Source organism: Echinococcus granulosus (assembly GCF_000524195.1).
Source record: "Echinococcus granulosus chromosome Unknown EG_S00152, whole genome shotgun sequence".
Classification (NCBI taxonomy): domain Eukaryota; kingdom Metazoa; phylum Platyhelminthes; class Cestoda; order Cyclophyllidea; family Taeniidae; genus Echinococcus; species Echinococcus granulosus.
Genome location: NW_020170532.1, coordinates 170,459 through 180,545, shown reverse-complemented (window position 1 = coordinate 180,545; position 10,087 = coordinate 170,459). Strand labels below are relative to the sequence as shown.

Genomic DNA, 10,087 nt, shown 5'->3' with positions numbered 1-10,087 from the left:
CTTATTTGCAAAAGTACAGGTGCTTGAGGCGTTGCTCCACGGCTCTCACAGCACTCGACCATCTGAATGCTGTCTTGAAGCTTTTAATAGCACAAGAGATTGGCAGTTTCAATGTGCTTGTGTTTGTTTTTGTTAAAAATAGAGCCAATGCAATCCCCGCACATATCCACCCTGTGTGCCTTCGCTTACGCATCAGTCATTTCAAAGCACCTTTTCTGACCCACCCTACAACTTACACAATTCGCTCATTAAATTAAAGGCGTTGATTATATCGACTGTCTACTAGCCATTCGTAAGGGAATCTCCAGCTCTGATGAGCATGGCACTAAGTAGCACCACGTTTTGACTCCGCTTGAGTATGATTGTGTTTCGGGTAGTGAAGAGTTTAGGTTGAGCATTATCCCTGTTCTTACACTATCAAATACTATGCACTATTAATTATAAAGAAGACTGGCAGTGCGGATGGTGTCCACATAGGGTTATCAAAAAGAAAAAGGCACAACTTTAAAAAAGATGGAAAAATACATGAAATCTTTCCACTCCTGTACCAAGCTGCAGTACCGATAGTCCAAAGCCTTTACTTCAAACCTAGGTTTATTTCTACAATTCTTAGGTGAGTTAATGGAATAATCTCCATGCTCACAGACGAGATTTGCAAATTTTTTCTAGGGGATAACAGTAGATTACTATAAGATTAAAACGCGATTCCCATGTTATGGCAATAGAAAGTGAACCGCAGGAGAATACAAACCATCATCTCAATTGTATGATAGTCAAGAAAGTTTCAAAGACATTTTGGGCATATTCAACTTATCACTGCATTCGACGAATTTTTGTGTGCATTTATTTCTGTAAACGATCCAAGTACCATCAATGACTTAACACTTCAGTGGCTCTGCACAAGTAGCTAACCACTTGAGTTGATGAATGTGTTTGGTTGGTTCGCATTTATTCTTTATTCACAGCGAATGCGTCGTGATCAATGTTAGAATCGCAGACTACACTGAAGTGCTCGCCTTTGTCATGATCTCTTTCTCCGCAGGTGTGTGTATCTACATATGCAAGCGCTAATGTATGTATGTCTGTATGCAGTTTCCGATTTAGTGGCTAGCCTCCCTATACAAGACCATCCACTTTCAGTTTCGTTTCGTTACGTTTTTCCCTTTGTGTAGATTTTGATGTCAAGATATATTCCAATGGAGTATGCACAGCTACAACTGAGAAACTGATTGTGTTTTTTGAAAAAAAAACATGACTGACAAAACGAATGCTCTCCTGATTACAAAGATAGAGGTACTGCTCCGCCAAGCTTTAATTTTATTCCTTGTACTGCCCAAAAAATTCATTTTCCCCTAGATTTAAAAAGAATTATACAGAATATTTTGGGATAAATATTCAAGTCTGTGAAATCGGCTTTATGCAACGTTCATTGCACGCTAATTTTTACGATTATTTTAGATAAGATAAGTGCGACTTTTTCAAGTCTAAGAGAATCTTTATCGAGTGCGATGTCAGACATTGAATCAAATCATTACGCAGTTAGGTCGGTGAAATGCAAGGTTTCCAAATGGCTAGTAGCATTAATCCAAAAGGTCAACACAAATGGAGTGGTTTAGACGCGTGAGAAGTGTTTAAAGAAAAATTGAACTTTTAGTCATTTTAAAGCATAACAGATAAAAGAGGTAGAAAACTTACGTGGTAGATTTAATACTGTCTGAAGATTCGGTGGCACCTAAAAGAAACAAAGTTTTGTGTGATATGCGCATTTCGCGCTTTAGAAGTGTAACTGGCATCTGATGCGACTTAAAACAGAAAATAGAAATAAAAAAGAGGGATCTACCAAATGGGAGCATACGAGGGATGTTGGACTATTTGAGTCCTAGTCTTATATTGACAGCTGCAATCTTGTAACAAAAAAATTTACGCAAGCCGTTTATCATATGAAGTAAAGTAGTAAATGCGCCTCGCACCCACATTCTGCGTATATCTGATACTGTTGCCATGTAATAGTGAGACCGCTAGCATTGTTTAAAAAAATGCAAAAGAAACATTTTACCAAAAAAAACTTATCATCTTCAGATTTCACCAAAATAAGATTACTTTGTATAAATTCATGGAAATATTATTAAAAAAATATATTACTCTATATTGCAAGTATCAGCAGATAATATTATTTTAATTATTCACTGAAACTTTTTAGCCCATGACAAAATTAATTGTTTATACTGGAAGCTGTATAATTATTTACTCCATATTCTTCTGGCAGTTTGAAAAGTACCAAAGTACAGCTAACTAGACATTTCATTTAGGCATGGAGTAGGGGGCACTAAAACTCAATTACGATGGCCGTACACTTTTATTTATGGTTAAAGACGTCGAAAATGCAAAAAACAGCAAAGTGTAAATGTAAATTATTGCAAAATCGCTACAATTCTCCAAACAACATCCCGTAAGTGTGATATCAAGACCATTATTATACTAGACCTATGCAAGATACACAAATTAGAAAGAAAAATTACCACTAGATTGGCATAGACATTTGATCGCCAGAAGCGTTAGGCAGAGACAACCTATGCCCCAGAGGCGCATATTCATTCAAGAGTAGCAGACTTTCCGTTCCATTAGTCTTTATATATATAGGAACCGACCTTCTCAAAGGTCACAGATCACACAATCCAAAGATAAAAACAAAAGTTTCATAATTTTAAATTGGCTAGTTGTAATAAAATAATAGATAACAGCGTAATTTTTTTGAAGTTGTAAATACTTACACCCGAAAAAGATAAGAAGGGACTTTATTTTATCTCAGAATAATTACATATCAGCGAGACCCAATATGTGTCTAAACGCTTAATTGTATTATTTTGGTTGTGTATCCCCTATTTTTTTTTGCGAAGTCACTTTATTTTGGCTGTTATACTTCGCGGGGTGGGCTGACCCTTGGGCCATGTCAGTAACCTATACCTTCTCTGAGTAGAATACATGCACTCTGTACGAGCATTGCCTTTTTTTCCTTCTTAGTGCAGTTTCAGAGGGCTATGGAATGTAAGCGTATTTCATTGCATCCTATTTCTAACATTGCTGGGCATCCAAACTTGGATATTTACTAATAACTATTGCGAGCATTGGCTAAAATTAGGACGAAGACGAAATCTAAATGATTGTTGATTACAATTAGAGAGGTGTGCTTTGTTAGAACAAACAAGTTTTTGTCGCTCATGGTTACTCAGAAAACATAGAGTCAAATATTTTATCAGGCCTTCAGATAGTTAACTTCACTTGTTGAGCGTTGTCTCAGGCCCTTCACATTATCAGTCCTCTGCGACAATCATCGCAACCTAATTGGTCTTATGGCAATCACTTTATATAGCGGATGCTGATCATCTTACTTACTTGTGTGACAGAAAATACTTGATAATAACGTGAGTGATGCACCTTTGCGATCCAAGAGCATTTAAATATCCGCCGTTTTTTGCGAAACCGTAATGTAGAGATGAATGAGAAACTGCAGACTGCAGCTCATCGAGACGCGTTCAGTACAGTCACCAATCCTCTGGAACGCATTCAATTCGCCATGATGCCTGAGTTTGCAAAATTAACGAATCGCGCAGTAGCTTTAAATTGCCTTCCAGTAAGCTGAAATTTCCACTTACCACCTCAATCCTGTGTGTTCATATGCGTTTTCTATCCTTATATTTGCCTACTACTTATGATTTGAGCAAACTCGGATCATTTTGACTTTTGCTACCAAGTTATCTGCAGACATGGCCCACAGTAAAGCCGTAATTACTCGTGGATGAACACGTGTATGGTGAACACGGCTTCCTCGATCGCAATGGGTGACGGGACATTGCATTAAAACAATTCTGCCTTGACATTTCTTCTTGCATATTCGAAGGCTGCTGTGTTTATAAAATAATTGCCCACGCTGACATTTGTCCGCTTGTTATAAATTGCGTAACCTTGAATCACGTGCCATGTCCCTGCTCAGTCATCTTTACTAAGATATTAGTAAAGATGTATTGTATGGCCTCAACATTGCCAAATTTTGCAGGTTTTCTGTTGACCTTCTTATATAGTGTATTCACTCATTCTTTAAGCTGTAAATATTTTATTAATATACAATCGTTTTGGTGCCTTTATTTGCTAAATGTTGAATTCTGGCGCAACCTGTTGCAGCAGAAGAGCATATTTATTATCACAACCACTTACTAAATCAAAGGAAATGTTAGTGTTTTCACTATCGCATAGTAATGTGAAGAAGGAACGGAGACGCCCAAATGTAGCTATGTATTCAGTTACGTTGCAACGTGCTCCAATCTATTACATTTCATTTTCCTCCTTTGAACACTGACAGCCATAACTCACGACGATGACTGTGTATAGTGTGAGGCGTCATATTATAGCATCGCTCAATGTCACTACATTGGATCACTGATCCAATCACTGTTTAATTTTCATTATCTACTTGGTTACTCTTAGTCACGAAGTCCTCTGCCAGTGTCTATGAGCGGAAAATGCAGGTGCCTATTCATTTTATTTGGGTTTCACACAAGACTCTTGAGTCACCCTGAATTCTATTGATGCTCAGAGATTGCGGTTTTCCAACATAGGATGGATTCGTTAACTGGTGGGAAAAATGGTACTGTCCTCAACCTAGTAAAACGATTTGAGGGTAGATCATGGAATTCAATCATGCGCCTATGCAAAGAAAGTATTAAGAAATGTATGAGGGAACGAATGGAAGAGAAAACCAGGAGGAAGGAGACCTAAGCAATGATCGGAAGACAGCATCAATTTCTGAAAATAGCCGTTGTGTAGAAAGAGATAGTTTGATGAAAAGTGAGAAAAATTAGATGTAAAGACGGTTAAGTAATGAGAATCGAATGTAGGAGTAACTGCCCTACTTACCATGAAGCACCTCGTAGATCCCATAACTTTGCGGAGGAGTATGATGGAAAGGAAATCTGTAAACATCACTGTTGTGGAGCGCAGCTTTTACACACTATTTTCGCGGTCCAACTTAAACACATTGGCCAATTCGTCCAATACAGTTTACGCGTAACGGCTCTGTGAATTTACACATCCCTCATTCAAATCGCTATGCTCAGCTAAACTCAGCATTCCTGTGTCTGGCATCCTGTGAAATATCACTTTTTTATTTAAGACGACCTATCAAAGTAAGGGTTATCGACAGGCATTACGATTCTACTGAGTCTTTACTATGGGGGCCAGTACACAGGACAATATATATATATATATATGTATTTCCCACCTTGGATTGGAATAGTGCCGCTATGACGCTTGGGACCACGAAAATTGTGCATGCCTCATTAAAAGTTTTCAGAGGACTCCTAGTGTGCTGAATGCCATTCTTATCACCGACGCTGCCTATGCTGTGTAATCAAGACCGTCATCTTGACAAAACAGTAACACTTCACCTAAAACGACGTCTAATTCGGAGTGTTTGTGACCACAGACGCACTTCTTGCCAGTAACTAGTGTTGATCTCCTTCATGCTCCTTGACTGCGGTCACACATTCCCCTACTTTTGAGCATCGTCCATACAGCAATCACCCTTGAATGCCCCTCATCAGCGATTATCCGAGGGATAAGGGAAGAAACAAATAGTGATGCAGGTTTAAATAGCCCCATATTATCTTAGAATTGCCTCTGGTAATTCCCATTCGATGTGCTTACACTTGTTTCATCTGATATCTGTATGAGTTGAGCACCACACATTCAGGACTGGATAAATTCGTACTTTATTCAATTTGGCGAATCGAATCGCCACTGCAGACAGTGTGCAGTTCTAAATCGGTACCTTAGGCAATGGAAATTCCTTGAACACTATTGAACGTAAATAAAAGTTGCTATTTGCATCGTCATAGTAAAGTGAAAAAGTGTTAAGTTATGGTATGTTAGTTTTAGTGGGCGCAAACCTGAAGGCTTTGTTGAAGGGGTGGATCTGTAAAGTAGAAGATGCACAAAGGCTCATGCCAGTTTAGTTTGCTTGGCTTCTTATCTTATTTGGTATCGTCTTAAGCATAATCGTATATTTTGACTAGATTTTCTTCATAATAAATTCGCATGAAATTATTTTAACCGGCAACATTGTCACTGGTACGTAGTGATCGCTGAAATAAATACACAGTTAACAAAGTAGATAACTTCAGGATGAATTCCTAGGGGAAAAAATAGTACTGAAGCAGTATAATCCTTACCTAAAACTAAGAATTTATCCTCAAAATAACATTGGGATCAAGAAGCAAACGGTTTCGACAAGAATATATCCAAGATGATTAGGTAAATGGATTATTTTAATTGGCGTGCTTGTCGAACCACTACGATCAACTTAAAGTCTTTTACTTGGAACCTGAAAGCAAAACTAATGCACACATTTGCGTAATCTTGCTGCATCTCAATTATCTGCGGGCACTTATTTGCAAAAGTACAGGTGCTTGAGGCGTTGCTCCACGGCTCTCACAGCACTCGACCATCTGAATGCTGTCTTGAAGCTTTTAATAGCACAAGAGATTGGCAGTTTCAATGTGCTTGTGTTTGTTTTTGTTAAAAATAGAGCCAATGCAATCCCCGCACATATCCACCCTGTGTGCCTTCGCTTACGCATCAGTCATTTCAAAGCACCTTTTCTGACCCACCCTACAACTTACACAATTCGCTCATTAAATTAAAGGCGTTGATTATATCGACTGTCTACTAGCCATTCGTAAGGGAATCTCCAGCTCTGATGAGCATGGCACTAAGTAGCACCACGTTTTGACTCCGCTTGAGTATGATTGTGTTTCGGGTAGTGAAGAGTTTAGGTTGAGCATTATCCCTGTTCTTACACTATCAAATACTATGCACTATTAATTATAAAGAAGACTGGCAGTGCGGATGGTGTCCACATAGGGTTATCAAAAAGAAAAAGGCACAACTTTAAAAAAGATGGAAAAATACATGAAATCTTTCCACTCCTGTACCAAGCTGCAGTACCGATAGTCCAAAGCCTTTACTTCAAACCTAGGTTTATTTCTACAATTCTTAGGTGAGTTAATGGAATAATCTCCATGCTCACAGACGAGATTTGCAAATTTTTTCTAGGGGATAACAGTAGATTACTATAAGATTAAAACGCGATTCCCATGTTATGGCAATAGAAAGTGAACCGCAGGAGAATACAAACCATCATCTCAATTGTATGATAGTCAAGAAAGTTTCAAAGACATTTTGGGCATATTCAACTTATCACTGCATTCGACGAATTTTTGTGTGCATTTATTTCTGTAAACGATCCAAGTACCATCAATGACTTAACACTTCAGTGGCTCTGCACAAGTAGCTAACCACTTGAGTTGATGAATGTGTTTGGTTGGTTCGCATTTATTCTTTATTCACAGCGAATGCGTCGTGATCAATGTTAGAATCGCAGACTACACTGAAGTGCTCGCCTTTGTCATGATCTCTTTCTCCGCAGGTGTGTGTATCTACATATGCAAGCGCTAATGTATGTATGTCTGTATGCAGTTTCCGATTTAGTGGCTAGCCTCCCTATACAAGACCATCCACTTTCAGTTTCGTTTCGTTACGTTTTTCCCTTTGTGTAGATTTTGATGTCAAGATATATTCCAATGGAGTATGCACAGCTACAACTGAGAAACTGATTGTGTTTTTTGAAAAAAAAACATGACTGACAAAACGAATGCTCTCCTGATTACAAAGATAGAGGTACTGCTCCGCCAAGCTTTAATTTTATTCCTTGTACTGCCCAAAAAATTCATTTTCCCCTAGATTTAAAAAGAATTATACAGAATATTTTGGGATAAATATTCAAGTCTGTGAAATCGGCTTTATGCAACGTTCATTGCACGCTAATTTTTACGATTATTTTAGATAAGATAAGTGCGACTTTTTCAAGTCTAAGAGAATCTTTATCGAGTGCGATGTCAGACATTGAATCAAATCATTACGCAGTTAGGTCGGTGAAATGCAAGGTTTCCAAATGGCTAGTAGCATTAATCCAAAAGGTCAACACAAATGGAGTGGTTTAGACGCGTGAGAAGTGTTTAAAGAAAAATTGAACTTTTAGTCATTTTAAAGCATAACAGATAAAAGAGGTAGAAAACTTACGTGGTAGATTTAATACTGTCTGAAGATTCGGTGGCACCTAAAAGAAACAAAGTTTTGTGTGATATGCGCATTTCGCGCTTTAGAAGTGTAACTGGCATCTGATGCGACTTAAAACAGAAAATAGAAATAAAAAAGAGGGATCTACCAAATGGGAGCATACGAGGGATGTTGGACTATTTGAGTCCTAGTCTTATATTGACAGCTGCAATCTTGTAACAAAAAAATTTACGCAAGCCGTTTATCATATGAAGTAAAGTAGTAAATGCGCCTCGCACCCACATTCTGCGTATATCTGATACTGTTGCCATGTAATAGTGAGACCGCTAGCATTGTTTAAAAAAATGCAAAAGAAACATTTTACCAAAAAAAACTTATCATCTTCAGATTTCACCAAAATAAGATTACTTTGTATAAATTCATGGAAATATTATTAAAAAAATATATTACTCTATATTGCAAGTATCAGCAGATAATATTATTTTAATTATTCACTGAAACTTTTTAGCCCATGACAAAATTAATTGTTTATACTGGAAGCTGTATAATTATTTACTCCATATTCTTCTGGCAGTTTGAAAAGTACCAAAGTACAGCTAACTAGACATTTCATTTAGGCATGGAGTAGGGGGCACTAAAACTCAATTACGATGGCCGTACACTTTTATTTATGGTTAAAGACGTCGAAAATGCAAAAAACAGCAAAGTGTAAATGTAAATTATTGCAAAATCGCTACAATTCTCCAAACAACATCCCGTAAGTGTGATATCAAGACCATTATTATACTAGACCTATGCAAGATACACAAATTAGAAAGAAAAATTACCACTAGATTGGCATAGACATTTGATCGCCAGAAGCGTTAGGCAGAGACAACCTATGCCCCAGAGGCGCATATTCATTCAAGAGTAGCAGACTTTCCGTTCCATTAGTCTTTATATATATAGGAACCGACCTTCTCAAAGGTCACAGATCACACAATCCAAAGATAAAAACAAAAGTTTCATAATTTTAAATTGGCTAGTTGTAATAAAATAATAGATAACAGCGTAATTTTTTTGAAGTTGTAAATACTTACACCCGAAAAAGATAAGAAGGGACTTTATTTTATCTCAGAATAATTACATATCAGCGAGACCCAATATGTGTCTAAACGCTTAATTGTATTATTTTGGTTGTGTATCCCCTATTTTTTTTTGCGAAGTCACTTTATTTTGGCTGTTATACTTCGCGGGGTGGGCTGACCCTTGGGCCATGTCAGTAACCTATACCTTCTCTGAGTAGAATACATGCACTCTGTACGAGCATTGCCTTTTTTTCCTTCTTAGTGCAGTTTCAGAGGGCTATGGAATGTAAGCGTATTTCATTGCATCCTATTTCTAACATTGCTGGGCATCCAAACTTGGATATTTACTAATAACTATTGCGAGCATTGGCTAAAATTAGGACGAAGACGAAATCTAAATGATTGTTGATTACAATTAGAGAGGTGTGCTTTGTTAGAACAAACAAGTTTTTGTCGCTCATGGTTACTCAGAAAACATAGAGTCAAATATTTTATCAGGCCTTCAGATAGTTAACTTCACTTGTTGAGCGTTGTCTCAGGCCCTTCACATTATCAGTCCTCTGCGACAATCATCGCAACCTAATTGGTCTTATGGCAATCACTTTATATAGCGGATGCTGATCATCTTACTTACTTGTGTGACAGAAAATACTTGATAATAACGTGAGTGATGCACCTTTGCGATCCAAGAGCATTTAAATATCCGCCGTTTTTTGCGAAACCGTAATGTAGAGATGAATGAGAAACTGCAGACTGCAGCTGCGAAATCTGGAATGCAACAAAGTGCCGACACTAATAACCAACACATATTGAGTAGACTCGAGGGCACCTCCCCTGCGACCTATCAGTCATTGATTTCATCGCTATTTAGTCCATCTACCCCACTCTTG

At 37.7% G+C, this 10,087-nt stretch overlaps 1 protein-coding gene across 1 annotated transcript; it reads right to left on the bottom strand. All coding sequences in view use genetic code 11, as the record gives it.

Moving 5' to 3' along the window:
- Positions 1 to 1,116: 1,116 nt before the first annotated feature.
- Positions 1,117 to 5,742, bottom strand: EGR_09552 (hypothetical protein; the record flags this gene model as incomplete). Its single annotated transcript, XM_024498801.1, has 3 exons — positions 1,117 to 1,225; positions 1,696 to 1,802; positions 5,701 to 5,742. 3 exons carry the CDS (start codon positions 5,740 to 5,742, stop codon positions 1,117 to 1,119), a joined length of 258 nt encoding a protein of 85 aa, XP_024346808.1.
- Between the last annotated feature and the right edge of the window lie 4,345 nt (positions 5,743 to 10,087).